General features: G+C 37.0%; 1 protein-coding gene across 2 annotated transcripts; it reads right to left on the reverse strand.

Annotated features, from left to right (window-relative positions):
- Positions 1-374: 374 nt before the first annotated feature.
- Positions 375-25282, reverse strand: LOC115419594 (gamma-glutamyl hydrolase). Of its 2 annotated transcripts, XM_030134486.1 has the most exons (10): positions 24983-25282; positions 18837-18951; positions 16040-16090; positions 13249-13333; positions 11976-12114; positions 7763-7866; positions 6130-6220; positions 2427-2564; positions 999-1119; positions 375-851 (listed from the first exon to the last, which is right to left on the reverse strand). In XM_030134486.1, coding segments are annotated over exons 1-10 (957 nt in total). In that variant the 5' UTR covers positions 25095-25282; the 3' UTR covers positions 375-850. The 2 variants fall into 2 exon arrangements, with proteins under 2 accessions (XP_029990346.1, XP_029990345.1); XM_030134485.1 differs by having other exon boundaries at positions 375-1119; positions 24983-25281.

A 25282-nucleotide genomic window follows, 5' to 3' on the forward strand; every position in this document is an offset into this window, starting at 1 on the left:
ATTGCCAGAGGATGTTTGGATCTTTATGGGTTAAGCAGTTCTATGATCACTGTTAATGAAATGACAGATGATATGCAGTTTTTAAACCCTGTATCAACCTTACATTCAGTCTGCAGAGTAATGATGCAGACTTCTTATAAGCGACACAGAGCTTCTGATTGTAACATCAGTATACACTTAGGTAGAGATGTTGAATTTCAGTATTTCATTTGTTTACTGTTTAGAACAAACCCTGTGGAGAGCTGCAGATAGTGTAGTAACAGAGCTCAGAAAAGTTTGTTCCTCATTCAACAGAAAAAGAAAGCAGACAGTATTCAGACACATGAGTTTAAGGAAGATGACAGAGCAAAAACACAAAACTCTAACTTGGGCAATTACTGGTTGCAAAATTGTTTAATATTCCTTGTGGTTGATTTCATTGTGCTGTCTGCAGCTTTCATCTTTTGCAGTAAAGCTAATGAAGATGTCCTTGACATAAGCTGTGAAAAGTTATGATTGGCTTTGAAAATCAGTCTTACATTTAACAGTACATTGTGTGTAACTTATTAATTGGCTAAAAGTGACTGTACATAGAGTCAGTTTGTGAGTCAGCATCTTACACAAACACCTGTACCATTACACTGATGAACACAGACAGAGTAGCAATTAAATGAAATATACATCAATTCCTGTTGAACCCAATTAAACTTTCAGGTTTTCTGTATATCTTGTTAAATATACTGCCAGTGTGGATTTTCATACCTTTATTTTGCGTACTACGTTTTGAAAAAATACATATGATGTATGTAACATTATTTCCTTCCTGTACTGGTTATCACTGCCTCTCATAACTGTGTTTTTTTCATGCAAATACACAGAAATAAACTGCTAACAGGTGACCTTATATTTGGGATTATTCTGTCATGTTTAATTTTTGTCTTGGGGCAGCATGTTTCCGATAATGACAAAGTCTAATGACTCTGTGACTCTGAATGTGAGATGCATTCGATTTCTTCCATCAGTCAAAGTAATAGTTCTGCACAAAAACAGCGCCGGTGCCTCTGAAGACAGGAGAGAAGTTATAGATGAGCGCCGCCTCCTCCTCTGAAGGGCTGGAAAAATGATGGTGGTTCTTCATGGCTGAAAGAGAGAGAGAAAAGGGAAGATGGAAGAGCAAGGAAAGTAGATGAGTATCAGTTCAGGAAGTCCATAATATCAGGTTAAATCTGCCCTGCTGTTACTTTACACCAGTGTTTCTCAAACTGTGGGGTGGGCCCCAAGGGGGGGCACAAAGGCTTACCAGGGGATGTGGGATCACTCCTGGGTGTGTTTTTTTTTTCTCTTCAGGTTAGAACATGTAGCAGGTGGAACTAATATTTTAGTGTTTGAGCACCCTGGACTCACTTCAGGAATGTACGACAAATAAATCCACTACCATGGTGATCTGTCATTGCAGCCACTGATACTGTTAAAATGTTCTTCTTTGTTATCACGATATACTTGTTGTTCTAAAAAAAAGTTACTTCATTATCATAGTTGCAAGATAATTGTGCATTTCCTATTTTTATGTGGAAAAATATTGTCTCAGGGAGCAGTCTGGTTGAGTTTATTTGTATTGTTCAGGCAAAAATCTAATGCCGCGTTTCCACTATGTGGAACCGGCTGGACTTGACTCGACTCGGGTACCAGGTACTATTCCTGGGAGACCATTTCCATTACAGTATACTACCAACTTTAGAGTACCTGGACATCATGGCGGTGCAGTGTGTAACTTCTGTGATGTTTTCTCAGAGTTGCTGATAAACTCACTCATTGCCCCGTCAAGCTCACGCTGAATTTTTTCGGAGGCCACCAAGGACAGAAATGTCTGAATCTCCTCAACCAACCACAGTGTAGTTTTGTGGGCTGCCATCACGTGGATGACCCTACTGGGATATTTACTGTAAACTTCTGAATCTGTTTTTTTTAAAATGGTGGGCTGCACATTGATGACGCAGAGCCAACTCTCTGACCAGTCAGTGGTCTGTAGTGTTTACACGTCACGTTTTAGTATCTCTTCCCCTGTCTTGGAACCTCGGCAGAGCAGATACCAAAAAAACTAGTAACAGGTTCCAGATTCTAGGTTCTTTTACGTAATGGAAATGCAAAAAGGCCGAGTTGAGTCGAGCAGGTACCACGTAGTGGAAACACAGCATAAGTAATCTTTAATTTGAACAATTATTCAAGGAAAAGCAAAAAGTATTGTTACAATATTGATGTTTCTTTCAATAAAATTTACAATTGCACCACTGTTACAATGTTGTTGGGGTTGAGGGGGGCCTGGAGATTTTTCGTCATCCAAAGGGGGGCCCGACAGAAAAAGATTGAGAACCACTGCTTTACACTAAGTTTCAGTACATTCAGCAACCTCTGAGAAGTGAAGATATCAGCTTAATACAGCCTCCTACCTTCAGAGACAAAGAAGCTGGCAGTGTAGAAGCAGGCTTTTATAGCATTAGTGGAGTGGACCATGCCAGGTTTATCAATCCATTCAAAGGGGCTTTTCTCCGGATGCCACTGCACTGCATAAAATGGGTAACGGTAGGCTGAGGGACGGAAAACAACAAAGAACAATAATCATCATTCATACTTATATTTATACTCATGGGTCCGATCAAGCGAAAGTGAACATCAACATGCAAAAGTAAATTTGCACACATCATTTATCAAGTTGACTAATTTTTTAGTTAAAGATCTCTATTTTATGGAACTGTTATCCTTTTTAAAATACCACTTACATAGAACAGGAGAAGTTTCGAACATTCTGCTAGGCTGCATTATATTAACAAAAAGACATGCAAAAGACCGTAACTATAGCAATAGCTATAACCTCCTTATGTGAATCTCCAGTTACTACAGCTTGTTTGTAACAGGTAGAAGTTGTACTATGTAATTTGCATTGTCCCTATCAAATAAACTTAATAAACTAAACTATTACTTTGAAAAACTAAAATTTTGAATGATGAAGTTTGTGATACTGGTCACATTTAAAAAGACTATCTGTGAACCGTTATCGAGAAATTACTCTTTATTTGTAATTTACCTATGTCACTATGGACCAGCACAAGTTGTAAATAACACTGTGTTGGTATTAAATACATTAAATAAAACATTGTGATTATATCTGGCTTGGCGTTTTAAAAAATAAGTCAACATTTTGGGCGATGCATATAATGGTAAAGAGTCGTCCACGTGTTACTGTGTCAGCCTGTCCATGTGTTACCACATTCTGATGTCAATAAAACACAGACTTTTCAGTATTTTACTCCAAAATTTATTTTCAGCATAGTTGAACATAATATCTAGAAGGTTTTGTCCTACTTGATATCAATTTCTGTCGAGAACCACATGTTTTAAAATTTTGTGTAAAGCTTAAAAATCGATGGCTGTTTCAAGTCCTCATGTTACTGAGCAGTAATTTCACATTTTTCACCTAAAAATTTTATCTATAATCTGTAAGTTATCCATTATCTCTAAGTTATTCTGCTTACATGACAGAGCCTGCTGAACGCCAAATGTGTCCACGTATTACCGCTTGATCGGACCTTCATACTTATTTTCCTGTCTTACTATAATCCATGTCACCTTTGACAAATATTACATGTTGAATATCAGAATATTTAAGTCATTTTTTGTAATGATTAACCTGTCCAAAATTCATGTGGTGATAGAAAAACATATTGTTTTGTATTTTGCTCTGTCATTTACCTGTGGCAATATTTTTTAAGTGGGCTAGCCCTTCCACTTGTGTTCTTTTACGCAACATGGGTGTTAGCAGGAAAGGTTTATATTAGGGACAAAGGGAAGGTTAACATCTAGGTCAAAAAATACATTTAAAATCACTGTTTGAAGACTTATATATTTTGAAAGTACAGCACAAGTTTTATTTTTTTAGAAAAGTGTTTTAAAAATACTTCAATGGTATTATATTCATCATAAATTTATGGCTGCATTCTTTGTCCATCAGTGTAATTCAAAGTATAACTTTGATCCTCCTCTATTGGACCTATATTATCCTGAGGATAAGTTGTAAGGTCAATTTAAAACCTTTGGCTACTCTTTCTACAGTGGTTACAAATATCTAATAAACTGAGATAAATACATGTTAAAATGTATTAAATTAGTTTATTAAGGTATTTGACTTAGTAGATATTATATATGCAACATACATACTAAGAAAAATGTTGAATAAATGATTGAAATTTTTATTTAGTCTCCCTTGTCCATCCGTTACCGAAAAACTTTGCAAAACTCTTGCTATTTTATACTCTTATATATTGAAAAAATACAAACTTTTAACTGTTTTGCAAAATAGACACCCAAGAGGACCAACAGTAAAGATTTTACAGTTTTATAAAAACTGCAAATGCACTTTAAGGCAGGTTTTATGAAGCGGTCAAAAACAGATGTTCATTTTCAATCCATCTGTTACAGAGGGGTTTTGACTATTTTTAAGCCAGAAAATTAAGTTAAAACATTTTTTTTCAATCACACATTTAAAAGGGCTCATTAATCCCTGCAAAATGAGGTATCATTCATCTTTCTACCATAAATAGTTGTAAAAGGGGAAATGAAAAAGTAGTAGGGCTGTCCATCTGGTACCGCTGGGCCAGCCCCATATACACATAAAATCTAATAGACAGTTAATTAACCCAGAAAGACCCAAACATCCACCACTGACCAAAACCATCTACTGATGTAAACTGTCTAATACCTGTTGATCCACTAATCCTATCAATACATGCCAATAATTGGTGTAAAATACAGTATGACTCATTTGGAATTTCAGAGGCTCTGTAGTTGTTGTGGACAGTGAATGGAGACACTTGGTTTATGTTCAGATAATGATAGTTTGGACTGAAAAAGACACTTTTTCTGTAGTTTTCTCTGCTTTAGATGCAATAACCCTGAACTTTAATCTGATCTTGAATGAACATCTTCATGATCAATAAATGAAATACAGGAAAATACCTGATTTATACTGATAGAAAACAAAATACAGAGGATAATATAATAATAAATCATGATATATCACTATAGAAAGGTTAAAAAAAAAAGAAAATTTCATTTGGGAACTGATATAAAAGTAGCACTGGGTCTTTATGGGTTAAAATTGGTTCTACAGCAATTTCAGGAAAAAAAAACCATTTAATTTAACTATTATTTGACAAATATAAAATTCATGTTATAATAATGTCAAAAGAAACAAGTGTTCAGAGAACGCAAACCTCCGCCAAGCACCCTGAGCAGTGTGCATGTGTGGATCGACTATTTCTTTTTGAATTAAACAGTTTCAAGGTTGTTCCATACAGCAGAAAAGGTTGAAGCTTGGTACCAGTCATGTGTATGTCAAATTATATTAAATTCCAATCAATATTTGTTGAGTTATAATGAAAAATGTGCCGTAAATGGGATTTTCAATGTTAAATTGAAATGTCCACAGAGTCCACATTCCACAGTGGATGTGGACAATTTTGTGCCAGATACAAGATATTGTTATAAGCTACGGGTGTATCAAATTGGAGGCTAATCGGAGTCGTTTTGAATTTGACTCTGTAAAGCCCTTTGAGATAACCTTGTTGTGATATTGGGCTATACAAATAAAATTGAATTGAATTGATTTTTTTAGGAATTTTTGAAAATTGCTCAGTGATGAGAGATAGGAAAATTTGAGATTTTGTGACCTTGCTGTGACCTTGAACTTTGGCCTACTTGGCCCAAAATTTAATGGTTTCGTCCCAGGGCCTAGGCCTATCTGTGGGTACAATTTGGTAAAGATGGTTGTAATAGTTTTCCCGTAAAGTTGCTAACAAACAAACAAACACGCAAAGCAAAGTGATCACAATACCTCCTGGCGGAGGTAAAAAGGCCTTACAAACATAAACAGAAAATGCTCCATATTGATGATGAAACAGCCAATAGTATGAGATTAGATCTTGCCTATATGAACCGATGTGGGAGTATTGGATCAGTGGTTCGGTGATGGTGCCCTCTGCTGGACAGGTGAATGCAGTACTAAACTATGCATTCATATGACCATAGTGTGTATCTTTACAGATTTACGTCAGCTTTGTATTATTATGAAATGAGCCAATTCGGGTGAGTAAATACCTTCCATGGTGGAGATAAATTCCTTCTTTCCATCATTGTTGGTGGACAGGACCTTGTAGAACCTCTTCAGCTTGGCATTTCGGCTGTAGTTCTGTTGGTTCAAAGACACATATGTGATATTTTAACACTTATATAGTTTTGTATAGAAGCATATGAAAAAAAATATTTTATTGACATTAGTGATGTACATTGACTTGCAGCATGAAGAAGAAAGGTTCAGCATGTTGAAGTGTTTTTTATTTCTAAACCACAGCTTCTTTGTTCAATCTGTTGACTTGTAATTCTAATATGAGGCATTTCAAGGGAGCCCGAACAGATGGACAAGTGAAAAAAGAGTTTTGGTAAAAAAAATTAAAAAATAAATCATAATTCCCATATTATATGTCATATTACATAATTTACTGTTTACATGTAAAGTGGGAATCAGATACTCAGAGGCATGAAAGAGGTTCATGACATGTATCTTGCCGCCAAACTTTTTAAAGGTACACTGCATTTCCATAAATACACCTGATAAAATATGTGCTGTTTGACATTTTTCATTTGAAAGTGTTTATGGAAATTTCAGAATATAAAACAAATCTTCATAATTTCCCCAAAACGCCTTTTTATTGTAACTTGAGGTAGTTTTTGCTTTTATCAACACAACTAACAGAGCCACAGTATTTTGAGTTATTACCGGCTCTAAACATATGTTGTGTGGACTGAGAAGGAGTAAAAAAAAAACAAAAACAAAAACATCTCAGCCATTTCACATGGAGAACAGCCCCAGAATGGTCTAGTTCTTTGACTATGTTTATAACAGACGTGTATAATGTCTTGTCTTTTTCTTTTTTTATGACTTTTATAAAACTGATGCACACACTGTTTCTGCACTGATTTCAACTCATACAGCAAAGTCATAGATGGGGGTTGAATTAATGATCTCTGTATGACAAGATCAACTGATGAACACAGGCCACTAAACCTGCTCAGGAATCTACTGCTCTTGGTTTGTTTCAGCTCGAGGCCAGTTATATTCACATCAGAAGTGAACCAGTCCAGAGTCAGTTTGGAAGCAGACTGAGTCTCAGCCCGCTTGTATGATTCGAATCAGAGTTCACGTTTTTATTCACACTTAAAAAAAAGTCTGGGCTTTCCGGGGGAAACGAACTCTGGTCTGTTTTAAACGGACCAAACGAAGTAGGTCTGAATACACCCTTACACACATCCAGTGTTCTTCTTCAGGGGTGGGATGATCACTGATACTACAAAGAGCTTTGGTGTGGTAACCAAGTGGAAAGACATCAATCTGATAAATCAAAGATCATGGGTTTGATCCTTGTCTCTACCTTTATCATGTAAAGGTGAAGACTTTGAAAACTAGAAGCACTCGGAGAGCGCAGACCTCTGCCAAGGCAGATCAGTGACCCCCCCCAACCCCTGATCACCACCAAAATTTAATCATTATCAACGTTTCCTGGAATTTTCATCCAAATCTGTCCATAACTGTTTGAGTTATCTTGCACACAAACAGACAAACAGACAAACCAACGCTGACAAAAACATAACCTCCTTGGTGGAGGTAAACATTGCTGTGTTGATCAAATACAACACAATGGAGAATCAACTACATTAGTCCAGCAGTACATACCTGCAGAGACAGGCTCCAGCTGTGGAAGTTGGATGTAATGTTTTCTTCAGCCAGAGCCTGGAGCAGGTCTTTGGGAAAGCTCCGGAACAAACGGCTGGACTGGGCTGTTGGAGAATGAGCAGGAAGGTTTTAACCACATTACTGAAACTTTCGTTGTTTTGTTTTTAATTCAAAGACTAAAAACTAAGCTGAACAGATGGCAGTGTTGCCTTACAGCTAGTCTGATATCCAGTTGGAAGAATCTGGGTATCAAACTCTCATGTTCTCTCTGTGATTTTGTGGATGTTCCAGTTTGAACCACTCCAGATCATGCATGCACAATTTATTCTTCTGTTTTAAATATCTTTACAGACCACAGTATCCCTCTTTTAGGTCAATTATTGTGTTGGGGATCATGGGTTGATTCATTTGTTCATAATTCCAAGTTGAAGGTACATCAGGGTTGGTGGTGTTGTAATGATGCAACACAGTCACATTCATTTGCATAGGATCCATCCACCTGTAGTCTAACACAGTGTTTCCCAACCACTGTGCCACGGAACATAAGTGTGCCATGAGAAATCATCAGGTGTGCCGTGGAAGATTCTCCAATTTCACCTGACTGTTACTGTAAGCGAGCAGTGTGATATAGATACATACAACTGCATGCACCAATGATCCACTACAACAGTTTCCCTTTGCAAAGTGAAAATGAATGTGATGCGGTGCGTTCTGTTGATGAAGCCCCCCTTGGTAGTGATGCATGGATCAGCAGGTTACCCGCTGGTTCGGGTTGGATATGTCTCTATTAGAGGGATCTCAATCTGTAAGCCGGGGTCCGTCCGAGGGGTCACTGACACACCCCTCTCAGCTTTCTTGTTCCATAACTTTCTTCAATTCCTGCAAGAATATCACCTTTGTGTTCAACTAAACAGGCCCAGGTTTCACACTGAGTAAACTGAGACTAGATTTTCATTATATTTCAATAAATATACGTTTTGTGACATTTTTGTTTGGTGGTGTGCCTTGTGGTTTTTCTAATACCAAATATGTGCCGTGGCTCAAAAAGGTTGGGAAAACACTGGTCTAACGCCATGACTGATGGTCACGACTCCCATAGGCTTCATGACATGAAAAGTGACAGAAGTTGGAAGTTGTGCTCTTTTAGTAATTTTGTAGGTGGACTCCTATAAAAAGAGTTCCCTTTCTGTGTCTAAGAGAAGTGTACTTTGAAATGTACATAAATTACTGCGAAAGACAGATGTGACTCTTCATTCAGAAAGGCAGAGTAAAAATTCTATGATCCTGTTTTATATTGGTATCACTACACTGAAGAAAATTAAACAAGTTGTATATGAATAAGCAGTTTTCTTTGTTTTTTTATGTGGAGTTACTGGGTGGACTATTCCACGAAAATGTTCTTGCAAGATGAAATGCTGTATGTAAAACTACACATTTTTTGCCCTTTTCTTGAAATATGGAGGCATGTGGCTGGGTGATGCAATGCTTTTCTTAAACGAGTGATATTTTGCTTTTTTTTTTAAAAATGGACTTATACATTTGAAAACATTTCCCTGTGGTCTACATAAACTGTAAATGCAATGCTTGGGTCTGAATTCTTCATTAATTCAACTCCACAGGTCCATCTTCAACCCTATTTCTGAGTAATGACACCAGGAAGATAATTTTGAGCGCTGGCCCTTTAAATGCAAATGAGCCACTTCATGCCCCGTCCCCTCCAGGTTGTTGACTGTGCTGCTCTGTCCCGTTCAACCAACAACTGAACATTTTAGGTAATTGGTTTGAAGTTTGGACATATTTTCAGTATGGACTACAACTGCTGCTGCTGACAAACAATTATGGTGTACTCGGAGAAATGTTCATCTGAAGTCTTGACCTTATATGTGCAAATGTTGTGGTGTAACTACTTATAGACATAACAAATTAAGAAGGAATTAAAAATGGTTGTAGAAATCCACTCGATTTTTGCCAAAATGAATATAAAGATAGCTTTGCAGCACCTGGAGGGTTCAAATTCAAACTTTTTGAACTATTAGGGTCCAAATACACAAATAAATGTACCAAAGACTAATAAAAGTGGGTTTAGCAAAATATGACCCCTTTAAAAGTAGGTTCTGCTGTGGAAATATAACCCAGATGCATTTATTTGCATAGGATCCACACTCTTCTAGTCTGACACCATGACTGATAGTAACATGACTCCTGTAGGTTTCATGCTTTAGCATTTCACAAAAGCGTGATGTGTTGTCATGTTTCCAGCAGGATTACTATAAAGGGAGGCATACATTGACTTTAAATATGCTTTGATATTTGAGATTTATTGTTCACCAGTAAAGCTAGTATTCTTCACATCATATATACCTATTACCTAGTACTACACATATATATCAGCTAAAGGTTGATATCTTCCCTGTTGACACACATCAGCTGTAACCTACGGATTTGTTTGTTTCAAAGGTGTAACCACATAACCAGTCTGGTGAGAGTTGGAAGTTTATCTATTTAGTAGTTTTCCATCAGTGAGCCTGTAATAATTGTAATTATCACATATTAAACATTTACATTCACTTCAGAAATGCAATAATCGATGGTAGAATAAAACTTCCTATTATCGTCTTCCTATTATTTACAATATCACTTCTATTTTCTATGATTTAATTGTTTTTAACTTCTTGTACAGTGCTAACTTCACATCATATATACCTATTACCTAGTACTACACAAATATATCAGCTAAAGGTTGACATCTTCCCTGTTGACACACATCAGCTGTAACCTAAGGATTTGTTTGTTTCAAAGGTGTAACCACATAACCAGTCTGGTGAGAGATGGAAGTTTATCTGTTTAGTAGTTTTCCATCAGTGAGCCTGTAATAATTGTAATTATCACATATTAAACATTTACATTCACTTCAGAAATGCAATAATCGATGGTAGAATAAAACGTCCTTTTATCATCTTCCTATTATTTACAATATCACTTCTATTTTCTATGATTTAATTGTTTTTACACATGCGCAGATGTAAAATAATCCCCAAAAGAAATCAGATTAACCTGTATACATGCATGAAGACATCAGAGTATTGGGGAGAAATCCAGGTGTGTTAATGTGACTTCTCATGATCAGATTACTACTGCTATCAGACAGATCAGATTATCATGTGTACTTGAATAATCTGATAACTCCAGAAATCGAATAATAATTGAAGTATTAGTGTGCATGTAAACACCTCGCATCTGATTACGGCAATTACTCCCAAAAATGAGTTCTCAAATAAATGCATTTATTTTACCTCTAACTTTCTCTCCTCTTCTCTGAGTGAGTGGTCAGTTGAACATTTCCACAACACCTTTGCGGTGGACAGTTTTTACCCTCTGCCACACTGGCCACAGGGCATTGTCATCAGTTGGTCATCCATCTGTCTGTCTGTCTGTCTGTTCAAAAACTTTGGCATGCACTAAGTCAGGCCGAGGGTTTTCAAGTGCACGCATGTTACGCTCTTTTTTGGGGTTTTTTTTGTATAAAACTGTGAAACTCTTGTCCACAAACTTGTTGTGGACAGAAAACCCATAGCTTGGTCTTCAGAGGTTAACTGTATGAGATCACAGAGCAGTCCAAATTCTAAAACTAAGATCATACTTTTCTTCATTGTATTGCTTAGGAGACTGCCTCCTTATGGTTTGGAGAATATTGCCTTTATAACCCTTTGGAAAGTGAGCTTAAACTATGTGTTTACAAATGTGGACGTCATGCATGAAAGCCGGAGCACCAAAGGGAGTATTTGTTCTATTCGCTGCAGTGACATCATGTTGTTATTCTCTTTACATACCTTTTTAAAACTGTTTGTTGACCTTATATCAACCCTGGTTTCCCTTACGCACTGGTGACCAAATGCAGCAATTATAATAATTATGTAGCTATGGTGCAGTAACTGTGGCACAACTCATTTCCTTTAATAACAAGCACGTTCATACCATAGTTCTACCTGTAGAATTGCCTGTATGAGCAGCATTATGACAAATGAAAGACTGGTTTTCTTTGTACATTGAAGAAAAGACTAAAACCGGTTGTGTCATATTCTCTATCTGACAAAAGATTAGGGCAACAGAGAACAGGACAAAATAAAAAAAATTACAGGTCTTCATTGTGTGAGTTTAGTAAAGCAGAAGGCAGAGCATTGGGGCAAATAAGCACTAGAACAAAGAAGAATACCTGGTGTGAATGTGAGAGGTAGAGCAACAGCCTTGGTATCGGTCAGCGTTAGCAGGTTCTTGTTGGCTGTGAGGACAACCAGCTGCTGGAAACCCTGACAGGTTCCCCAGATAGGGAAGTAGTCTGAAGCATCATTGGCCTGTAGGACAAGACAGAGTGAAGAATGACAAGGCATTGATAAGGAGGATGTCTTTAAATATAAACTGTTTTAATTCTCCACTGTAAGATGTATGTTGTGAAACATGACCCAGCTTTTATCTGTCTAAGCTGTTTGTCAGACATTGTCCCAGCATCAGCTGTGGTGGAAACATCATTATTCATGTAGTTCATGTTATTCATGATTCATATTGCCTTTCTAGTACTTCTTTACTCTACAGTATCTAAGATTGTGTGACATCTGTAAGCCATGGTCCCCCACGGGTCAATGCGCTAGTTGTTACTTATAATTGTTAATGTTATGCCCCTGACATAAATACCAATATGTACTGTATATGTGAAGACCCTTCTGCCTGTACTAAATTGTAATCTGTATTTCTGCACATCTTGTCAAAGCTTTCAGATACACATGAAACAGAGCAGCACTACCAAAAATCCTAGAGGGAATGGAGTGAGCCAGAGACCAACAGGGTCTCTGGAAAGAAATGATGCATAAACAAAACAAACATAACGTACTGCACACTTTTAATACCCCATGGCCAAATATTGTGAAGATTCTGTTGAAAGTTACTGCCCTATTGTTTAGATTAGATTGTCTTTGTGTAAAACTTATTACATACATGTTTCTGTTTAAAAGTACTCAGATATTATAACTTCACAAGGCCATTTGACCTTGAAAAGGTTGGTCAAGGTCACCTATTTTCAATAGGCTTCTGCTCCACACCAAGATGCATTCACAATATAAATTTGGTGCAGATATCTCAATGCATTCTTCAGATAATGCGATTATGTCGTTGAATGGACAGATGGACAGACAGACAGACGACAACATGATTACAATACCCCTCGGCCAAGGGGTAAAAAAGTACATAACCTCCCAGACCACTGTCATTTAGAATGACGCCTCTGCTTTTGACTCTTCTTCACATGTACATGATAACAATCTTCTTCAACATCACTGTGGTTGTTATTGCCATGGCAACAAAATGAAGAAGTATGAGGTCAGTGACAGTTACGTCGACCAAAACAGATCTTTCTTTATTCATGTAGAGGGAGCATGAATGAGAATTAAGACCTCATTTAGTCGATGTCCTGAGACTTAATCAACTCATCTTACCTTCAAAGCCAAGTCGTAAAAGATCCTGGCAGCTCGACTGAACTGAGACGTCTGAATATCTACATCTCCTCCAGGCAGCAACAATCTAGCAACACACATCCAACATACAGTTTAATGAGTTTAATAAATTGCATACTAACAGTAGATAAGACTCCAAAGCCACAGGTGACAGAGGAAATAATTGCGCCTGTATTGGTGAATTATGTTTACTTATGCAGCCTGTGGTTTCATTACAAATCATCAGCTGTTGTGCAACAAGAAAATTGTATACAGTTATATCAGGAAATTGCACAACTGCATCTCAACACTCCCCACACACAGAACAGAAAGCCAACATTAGCATCATAAAGGCCATATGTTTGAGGACAAGACTTTATATAAAACATCTCCATTTCTGAGGCCAGGAAGTTATGCAACAAACTGAACAGAACAGTGTGAAACACATTTTTATTTCCTTTGTCAAAAATGTAAAAAAGAAAAAGAAAAAAGTCACAGAAAATACCAATAGTACACTAAGTAACTTTAAAAACACGCAATGAAATTCATGAATTTTTTACTTTTAATTTGTGGACTATATTTCCAATTCTAGTTATTGTTCTTGATGCACACATTCTGGGAGACACACAAGATTTTGAATCAAGGAAATGGTTTATCAGGCTGTACAAATTTGACAGTACCATCCATTCTTATAAGTTCAAATTTCCATACCTGGTATGACCTCCACTTGCTGCACCAAAGCAGCCACTCTCCGAGGCAGATGCTATAAGACCATTAATCCGTCTCTGTGGGATGGCCTTCCACTCCTCCTGAAGAGCTGTACGCAGCTGGGCCAATGTTACAGGCTGTGGTACTCTACAGCGCACACGATGACCTAACATATGCTGTGCATGTTCGATTGGATTCATGTCAGGTGAGTATCTTGGCCAACTGAGCACATCGATGTTCTCTGTGTCCAGATACTCACAACAGACACGTGCCACATGGGGACGGGTGCTGTCATGCATGAAAGTCATGTGCCTGTTCTAAACGTATGTGTGGAGCCACGTGGGTCCTGAGAATTTCGTTGAGGTATCGCTGCGCAGTAAGGTTGACTAATTCTGATCACCAGCCATAAGCTATAGCAGCCCAAACCAACACAGAACCACCTCCATACTGGTCATACTGGTGTACACGGGCATTGGCAAAGCTCCCCTCCTCCCATCCCCCTGGAGCTTGAATCTGGACTCGTCACTAGACATGACATGGTTCCACCTTGCTCTTGGCCAGTTCCGGTTAGAGTGAGCACAGCTCCATGCATTATGATGAAGTCTTCTGTTGGTGTTCAACACCATGGCAACATGTGCTCTGTAGGGATGGATACCATGCTCCTGGAGTCATCGTTGGACTGTCATGCTGGAGATTCTTCCATGTGTCTGTGCAGCAGTCAAAGAGGGTGTGTGTCTCAGAGGGGAGCCAACCTCATGTGTTGATCCTGAACAGGGGTGGTAACACGTGACTGGCCTGGTTGTGGGTGATCCCGGGTGCTTCCTGTCTCTCTGTCACGTCTGCTTAGATGAGAAATGGTGGAGTGATGGCCACCAAAGTGACATGCAACGTCCGTCTGCATCACTCCTGCACACAGCATCCTTAACTGCCTGGTCACGGTTGGCTGCACTCACGTGTGGCATTTTTGCTACAGACATTTTCCCTGTTTTTACTTCAGGGTTTTAATAGGAAGGGTATGATGGCTGACAAGGGCCAAACACATTGCAACGGCCCAGTGCGTCTCAGTTAGAGAAAACAGCTGCAAGTACAGAAACGATGCAAATTCACAAACTCAAACACAAGTCTAAACGAGGTACAAAAAGAGGAATGTGGTGCAAATGAAAAATGCGGGGCAGAAAACAAAAACAAATGCATAATCATCAAATGCTCTGCAAATAAAGAAACGCTGCATAACCACTCACTACAACAGAAGTGCTCTACACCTGCAGCCAGCCAGTGTTTATAGACAACAGACTAGTGTCAAATAGAATCAAATAAAAGTCACATTTCCGCACTATGCCATAACATCAGTTTGTTCCCACTGTAGTTTGAAACCCTGTCAGTCAGCTGTTCTCTGTCTCTCACTCCATTCTGTGTGTCTCTGCATTGAGCTGTTCTGCTGACAGCGCCCCCTACAGGTTTGGAACACTTCCGTCGTAGTGACTGGTTATGCAGCGTTTTTCTTTTGCAGATGTTTTCTTGGTTTGAATCATTTTGTGCTTTGCAACGTTTCTTTATTTGCAGAGCATTTGATGATTATGCATGTGTTTTTGTGTCTTGCAACGCATTTTTTAATTTGCACCACTCTTTTTGTACCTCATTTAGCCTTGTGTTTGACTTTGTGAATTTGCATCGTTTCTGTACTTGCAGCTGTTTTCTCTAACGGAGACACACTGGGCTGCTGCAATGTGTTTGGCCCTTGTCGGCCACCGTAGGAGGGTCACATGGGTACGAAGCCTAAACATTTTTGGCTTACAATTTAGCCCATCCCAGTATTTTACTCCCCTACTCAGTTTGTACACTTATGAGTACAACTTTCATAAATTGGTCTATGGTTGAGAAAAGCACAGTCAGTCAAGCAGAGCAACAGTATATTGTGTGTCCGAGAAGCCGTTCGGAGCATCTGAGTACATGTCATGACAATTCTGGCAAATTTTTAAATGTGCATTTTTAAAGTTGCTTAGTGTAGTATCAAAATGAATGATTAAAAAAAAATTACAAAACTATAAATAAAAGCATTAAGAGTCAGGCAGAGCTTTGAACTCACCCATTTATGGAGTAGAATATCTTAGTATATTCTTCTTCTGTGCGATTAATTCTGGTGAACAACAAGGAAAAGAGACAAAGAAAGTGGTTTAAGCCATAATGTAAAAAAGTTCCTGTGTACACACAGCTTTTTTGAGAGTTGCATGGAAATGAGCCTGAAGGTAGAGACATTCAAATATTATCTACTCAGTCATCTTTTAAAAATGATTTACATGACAAAGAGAAAACAACAGATCTGATCTGACCAGGGTTCGCACATATTTTTCAAAGTCAGATTCAAGTACTTTTCAAGCACTTTTAAGGACCATTTTCAAATTGTTCCAGCAAAGCACCTTATTGCTAGGGTAAAATACATATCTACACAAATACACATACCCATGATTATTCTTTTCACTTTTTACCACAATGACGTACATTGTATTATGCTATTAACATCAATCATTCTGTTTCATACTAACAAAAAGTTTAGAAATTAAAGGAGAACACAAAAATTTATCAAAACAAGGGAAGCCACTTGGCATTCTCCAGGCACACTCGCAGTGAGACAAAGATTAAAATAAATATGTATCTGGAGTTGACCTGAGAACATCCGCTAATTTCCTTTTTTGACATAAAGTTTTATTTTTCAAAATGTATCACCTCTCTGTAAGTAGCTTTGGCTTGGCATCTAACCTGGCAGAGTTAATATGAAAAAAACATAAATAAATCATATCACAGAGTTATACTTCAAGCACTTTCAAGCACTCAAACTGAAATTAAATCACTTTTCAGACCTGGAAAACACAACATTGAAATTCAAGCATTTTCAAGGATTTCAAAAACTCTACTTTGATCCTCAGATCCTTGACCTCCTCTTCCTTACCCGTAGTTTAACCCAGGTCATTCCCAGCCAGTGGCAGAGAATTGGCTTTTATGAGTCTGCATGTACCAAAGAACTCTTACTGCAACCATGTCTCATCTGTCTCAGATAAAAGCCTCTTCACTCAGTGTATATTGGATAACCTCATGTCTAAGCTGAGACATAAATATTATGGTATGTCTTGTTTGGATTGATACATGGACAACTGGGGAAGGGGAGTGCCTCAAGGTATGAAGGCTGCCGAACGTCTCATCTCTGCAAATGACATATCATTAGCCTCAAAGCATAATTACCTAAGTCATCCTCTACATGGATTAAAGTATGTGGACATGTTGAATTCAGGTGTTTCTTTTCTAACAGGGGTCTGGGATACAAAACAATAATGACAAATGTCATAATACAGTTTTACATTGGCATAAATATCATTGCATTCGTTAGTTTGGTTTAAATTTTTATTTTTGCTTCCAAAATGTCTCAGAGACGGTTTCATTTCATTTCACTTCATTTCTCTCAACACTGATGTTTTTTTTTTTTTTTTATTCATGACTATGATTTTAAATGTTCTACCACTAAATTTCTAAAATATTTTTCATGTGCTGACTGTAAATAATAATTTTGTATCACAACTAACCATCTACTTTCTTCACATTTCACTGAGGAAGAAAAATCTCCCATTAAACTGTAAGGAAACGTTGATGTTTCTAAACTATATGGACATAAATATTTGGACACATCATGTCTACAGCTGTAAGATGTCCTGTTCATGATGATCTGACAATATTATTAATCAATATGATATTTATCACAATATTAAACTATATTATGACATTTGACACAGGGTGTTTGCTCTTTATCCAAATAAAAATTCCAGACTTTTTCAAAACTGCTATTTTCCTCGCAGACCTTGACTTTATGTACCTTTATACTTGTGTGCCTACTTTTTTGATTGAGATTGTACCTGTTGTCTGTAGTAGAAAAGTTCATGTTAATAAATGTATAAATGTATGAATCAATGCATAATTTGGAGTAAATTATGTTTCACTGACAGTAATGTTTTCAAAACATATGAAAATCACAAAAGTGCATGGATATCACACAAACAAGTTGCACCTCACAATCATATCCAACATGTTTTCCTCAGCTATTTCTTATCTTACAAGATCATGTGCCTTTGAGCTTACTCTAAAATTCCACTATGAGAGTCAATTTTTTCCATACTTTATCAAGACTTTCACACAAAATTCCAGACTTTTCAAGGTCTGGAAAAGAGCGTTTCAAAATTCCATACTTCTTAAGACTTTCAAGACCTGCACAAGCACCCTGTGTCATTATTGTTTTGTATCCCAGACCCCTGTTAGAAAAGAAACAGCAGATTTCAATGTGTCCACATACTTTTGTCCATGTAGAGTGTGACTTAGGCAATTATGCTATGAGGATAATGACATGATAGGTTTTAGGTATTTTGTTAACAAAGCTCCTGGCTTTCTCTAAGCATACAGCTGCATGGACTTACTCAATATATTGTATTAAATGTGCATTGTTGTCCATAAATCTTACCTTTTCTCATGAAATGATTGTGACAACATGATTTAATCTTGTTGAAGTGTATCTGGGACTCAGTATGTAATCATTGCATTGTAATAAAAGGTGAAACCGATGTGTATAAATAGGAATAAAAACAGGGATGTGTCTGAAAACAAAACTATTACAACTTTATGGGCAAAAGTGTATAATTTTTATTACCTTCATCCTTCAAATGCTCTGATCTGAGCACTTCTCTGCTCAAAAAAAAAGTTTTTTCCTTGTATGCACACATTTAAAAACAATTTCAAACTACCCTCCACACAGGGTCACAGGAAAACAATGCTCCACTGATTTCCAAGGTTTGTGTGGTTTGTTTTGCCTCCAGGGGAATCCTGTCCCACAGAGACATGCGTACCTGATGGGTACGACTCTTGCTCCGGCTCCTTCCAGGTATTTCACGTATGAAGCGGCGATGTAAGAGGAACCTTGAGCAAACTGGTCTCCTGGAAGGTTTTCCTGTGCCAACACACCTGAAAAACAGACAAAATATATAACTTTATATTAGTAACAGACAGATTTGTCACATATACATGAGAAATATACACAAAAAAAAGCAATAAAGAGCAAAAGCTGACGTGTCTGTTGACATAGACATCAGGTTCCATGCAGGTCTTGACTTGTTCAGATTTCTTAGAAAGACAGAGGTTCACTTATAGCTCACATTCATCACATGCTGTGACCAGGTGAGTCACATGTTTTTGGCTTGTGTGGTGATGACAGATCATGATGGCTCTGATCTGTCATGTTTTGATAATGCTAATTTGAATGGCATCTGACAAAGCACTACAAGACATTGTTTTCATTCAAAGCCTTTATTTTTCCCACAAACATAATATAATATATCCAGGATAACTGCCCATGATCTGCCTGACATTCCACCTACAACAACCACCTGAACACGTGCATTCAGTGCTTGTCATGACAGTAGAATACAATGTTCCTGGTTACTCATAACCTCAGGTGACAAGTATCATCCTGGTTTTTGACAGATATTACGCCAGCTTTGTTTTTAATTATTTTGAGCCAACATATCATACATAATAAAACCTTAAAAAAAAAATATATGAATCTATGCAACACAAGATCTGTTAAACAAAAACAGGAAGTTAACTGAGACGAAGCTGGTGCCGAGGTGTGGTCAGGTCCCTCATTCCCCTCTAGTGATATTTACTGTATACAGAACCCCCAAAGTCGCCCCCAGGTGAGGTGAGGATTAAGGGGGACAGACCTGAAGACTAATGTTATGCAACAGAGACTAAAACATGTTTAATTGCCTCCCCAAGGCAAAAAGCAGACGATGACTGAGTGAAAATACCACATTACCACATGAGGGGATAAATGCATACACTGTAAAAACAAACCTTTAAAATGTACTTAATAAAAGTGAGGTAACAGTTTGCATTCATTTTAGTTAAGTGGATTAAAATGTAACTTAATTTAACAACACACTAAAAGAAATTAGGTAAAATTCACCTAACATATAATAGATTACACAACAAATTAGTCATTAACAGTGAGTAATATCAACTCCTAATTGTTAACAGGAATACATCCATCTATTTAGTTGTCAAGATTAACAACTAATAATTAACTAACTGACCGTCACTTAATCAAGGAACATTAGTGTTATGTAGCAAAGTGCTGTCAGACACAGGAAGTACATGTTACTCAACCTGTGAAACCTCTGAAATGACCACTTCAACCTAATCTTTTCTTTTAAACCACCCTTGCATGACACATCATTACAGAGACTTATGAAACAAAGGAGCAACTTAGCCCATGGTGCAAGAACATGGAATCCAATAGAAATATTCATTCAACAACAACAAAAAACCTAACAAAAAGGGTAAAACAAACCTTAACTTTGATATATAAAAAGAACAACACTTATCTTATCAACTCCAAACACTGTAAAACACATAAAAACTGTCCCAAAACTTGTTTGTCCCAATGCATGCTGGGAAACTCCTCCCAGCTGCTCCCCCAACACATCACAATATTATGTGGTAGATTTTATTCTATTATTTTAAGTAGCAGTTGTTACTGTTAACAGATAGTGTGGGTAGAACTGAACCAGTCATTATAGATTTCACTGGCTAACTATTACTGTTGATTAAAATGTCACTGATTTCCATAGTTTGTATTTATCAACCCCCAAAAGCCTTTTTTATAGTGTATATATTGTCAGTCTATACACTGCAAAAATGCCAGTGTTAATTTAACACCCACAGCATTGAAATTAACACTTAAAGTTTCTATATGTGGCCACACTGTACAGTGTCAAAAGTAACACTTTCCTCCCAGCACCAACTCTAGTGTGGAGTGGATATAACAGTGGAAAGTGTTGTGTTACTTTTTAACAATTAAGTGTGTTAAACTTAACATTTTCAAAACAGAAGTGATAACTTTTACACCCACACTATCAAAACTTCAGTTCCCACAACATCAAACTTAACACAGGTGTGTTTGCAGTGTAAATCCTAGAAATTCTCAACCCTTCCCTTCTCTAAGGGTTTCTTACTTTAAGTTTCCCAGAGCAATCAGGCTCCACAGGTGTGTTTAATGTCTTCCACCAATGTGGTTGAAGGTGTAATCAGCCAAAACACTTGTTCTTGAAGCGGCCATTTTGAAACATCATGAGTCAATATGGCCTTGCTCATTCTGCTGTGGGTGTGGAATCGTTATGCGAGGGCGTGGCTTGGCCCCAATGAGGGTTAAATTTAACATCAATGTTAAAAACACTCTGATCTGACAACTTTTATTTGTCAAAGGTAACACAGGCAATGTTATTTTAGAGCAATGTAGTGATAATACAACACCAACACTATCTATTTAACACTGTCCATGAACTTTCAGCACTCCCCTCTTTGCTGTATGGTCTGTGGTTGTTTTAAAGTTCTGAACCCTGACTGCATTGATCTTTTATCATCATCTGCAAATACTGGATGCTTTAATCATAAAAAACATGAAACAACACAAATCATCATCTTCATCATGTCTTTCCATTCTGTATCTGTATGTATAAAAGTGATAAACGCCTATACTCTGGGGCCTTTTAATGTAACAGGTATATACTATTAAACAACTTAAACATTTGGGGTTGACCATGGATTCTTTCCTTTAATTGTGTTCTCAAAACATTAAATACTTTTACAGAACACAGTAAACTATGTCTGGGTCAGCAACCTCTGCAGAAGCTTTACTTTTACTGAAAGAGCTGCAAAAAAAAAGATAGTCCCTTAAATAAGTTTTATTTCCAGGTGGTTACTCTGTGGTCATCTGTTTATCTAGTTATTGGTGCTTTAACTTTTTGATCAGGCTAATGAACTATTTGCACTTTTAAACTTATACACAAATATCTACCATGTGGCACAGTTTGACTGATTACATTTTTCAAAAACATATTCAGTGCCTAGGCTGCATATTTTTCCACAGTGACAGTGTACTCATGGCTTTAAGCCAGGGGTGTCAAACACATGGGCCGTGACAAAAAGCAGCCCACCAAAGGGTCCAATCCAGCCTGCAGAATGAATTTACAAAGTGAAAAAAGTACACTAAAGATATTAACAGTCAAGGATGTCAAACTTATTTTAGTTCATGGGTCACATACAGACCAATGTGATCTCAGGTAATAACTAGGGATGGAACGATTACCAGTATAACGATAAACTGCGGTAAAATTGCAGACGGTTAGTATTACCGTTTAAATTCTAATTATCATGATAACCATGTTTGATTATTGCACTTTTAGGGGAATAAAATGCCTATGTAAAGATCTGCTTTTATGTCAAATATTATTATTATTATTATTATTATTATTATTATTATTATTGTTATTATTGTTATTATTGTTATATAATTATAATATTATAATAGTTTTAATTTATTACAATTTTAATTTTATATACCTAATATTTGGAACCAATATTCACTTTTAAAGTCTTTGAAAAGGTTCTTTAAGCATCTTTGTGTTATTTATGCAATAAAGTATATACATTTTTCAAATCACATTTTATTTTATACATATATATATATATATATATATATATATATATATATATATATATATATATATATATATATATATATATATATATATATACAGGGTGGGGAAGCAAAATTTACAATGAACATTTAGTTGTTTTTTTCTCAGCAGGCACTACGTCAATTGTTTTGAAACCAAATATATATTGATGTCATAATCATACCTAACACTATTATCCATACCTTTTCAGAAACTTTTGCCCATATGAGTAATCAGGAAAGCAAACGTCAAAGAGTGTGTGATTTGCTGAATGCACTCATCACACCAAAGGAGATTTCAAAAATAGTTGGAGTGTCCATAAAGACTGTTTATAATGTAAAGCAGAGAATGACTATGAGCAAAACTATTACGAGAAAGTCTGGAAGATACTACTGAAGAAGAATGGGAGAAGTTGTCACCTGAATATTTGAGGAACACTTGCGCAAGTTTCAGGAAGCGTGTGAAGGCAGTTATTGAGAAAGAAGGAGGACACATAGAATAAAAACATTTTCTATTATGTCAATTTTCTTGTGGCAAATAAATTCTCATGACTTTCAATAAACTAATTGGTCATACACTGTCTTTCACTCCCTGCCTCAAAATATTGTAAATTTTGCCTCCCCACCCTGTATATATTTTGTGTGTGTGTTTTTTGTCCTTTTGTGTTGATATAGTAAAGTGAAAAAAATAATGGACAGATGATATAGATGAAGTTGTGCTGGAAAAAAAAGATCCCAAACAGTAAACATTTGTTTTTTATAGTATATAAAGGCAAAATCAAAAGGACTGAAAAACGGCCAAAATAGGCTCAGACCGCTAAGGGTTAATATTTGAATGTTTCTGCAATAGAAGGTACATTGTGCAAATTACTGTATTTATTTATTTATTTTCTAAATACAACTTGGTTAAATTATTTCAGTGTGTGTAAATGTACTTTTTGAACATTTTGAACACAATTTCAACAATACCACGATAATAATGATAACCGTGATAATTTTGGTCACAATAACCGTGACATGAAATTTTCATATTGTTACATCCCTCGTAATAACATAATACTCTATAAATATTAAAAAATGTTCTTCTTGGTGTAATATGAAAAAAAGGCAAATTATATTCGGAAAATACATTTACAAATTATCCTTCCACAATAAAAAGTGAATAACCTAAACAAATATGAACAACTTGAAAGAAAAATAAGTGTAATTTTAACAATATAATTGCGATTTAATTTGTGTTGATAAAGCTGAGATATAATATTGTTGAAAGTGCACTTATTTTTCTTAATACATTTCAGGTTGTACATGGTAGTTCACATTACATTTTCATAATGTATTTTGCCTTTTTTTTTTCACTAAAAAACAGAGAAAAATTTGGATTATTATCATTGGAAATGATCATTTACAGGTTAGTACGCCTATTATGTTACTGGTCAACCCTCTTGAAATCCCATTTAGGGATGTAACAATTACCGGTATAACAATAAACTGTGGTAAAATTCCAGACAGTTAGTATTACCGTTTAAATTCTAATTATCATGATAACCGTGTTTGATTACCGCATTTTGAAAGAGAGAGAGAGAGAGAGCGAGAGAGACTATCTATTAAAAAGAAACTAAAACAATTCAAACTTGATCTGGAAAATGGTCAAAGTGTCCATAAGGTTCCGTCTTTAATGCACATTTGTATGTTTGATGTTTACATGTTAATATTTGAATGTTTCTGCCAACAGAAAGTATATTGTGCCTATTTTATTATTATTATTTTTTTTTTTTTTTTTTTTTTTTTTTTACAAAATACAACTTGGTTCAATTATTTGAGTGTGTGTACTAGTACTTTTTGAACATTTTGAGCACATTTCAACAATACCGTGGTAATAATGATAACCATGATAATTTTGGTCATAATAACCGTGATATGAAATTTTCATATCGTTACTTCCCTAATCCCATTGGACTGTATGTGGCCCTTGAACTAAAATGAGTTGGACACCCCTGCTTTAAGCCGACACCTATCATACATGAATGTTCAAATGTTCAACAGTTTTTCTGATGCATCTTATACTTTTGAGAATGCCACAGAGAACCACAGGAAAGAAGCGAAAAAGCCAGATGTGGCTCAGGGGCCATGGGTTGGAGACCCCTGGACAATGCACAGAATAAGAACAAAGAATGTTTTAGTCTGTGGGAGACAGAAACAGATTTGTATGCATCACACACCAACCATAGAGGGGAAAAGCACTTCCACAGAACACACAGCGCAATACCAAACTGAAATGTGCGCATGTGTTCTTCTTCTGCTTCCAGACCTGGACTAGGTGGATCAAAGCGCACACATGTTCTCCAGCACACACATCCCCATCCCTGTGCACAGGCTCATGTTCTGGAACGTTCTCGATGACAGTTACATAAATGCCATAATAATCCTGTACACGCACAGATGACATGCACCAGTGGGGTGTGGGTGTGGGAGTCTTACCGATGACCGGTCGGTAGTTGAGCTGCTGGCTCCTGGCCGCCGCGCCGCCGCACGCGGGCGGAGCGCAGCACAGACCGGCGGTCAGCAGCACCGCGAACACCGGCCGACACATCCAAAACACCGGCTACCGGACAAAACCGCTGCAGAGGACCGACGGTGACTGGGGCGGAAGCTTTGGTTTAGTCTGTATACAGACTGTTTACTCCCAGTAGTGAGCAGGTGATATGATGGTAGAATGATGTGCGCGCGTCCTGGGAGGCGGTGACGCGGAGGACGGCACGAGCCTTCCGGTGTCTCCTC

The sequence above is a fragment of the Sphaeramia orbicularis genome, chromosome 5 (assembly GCF_902148855.1).
Source record: "Sphaeramia orbicularis chromosome 5, fSphaOr1.1, whole genome shotgun sequence".
NCBI lineage: Eukaryota > Metazoa > Chordata > Actinopteri > Kurtiformes > Apogonidae > Sphaeramia > Sphaeramia orbicularis.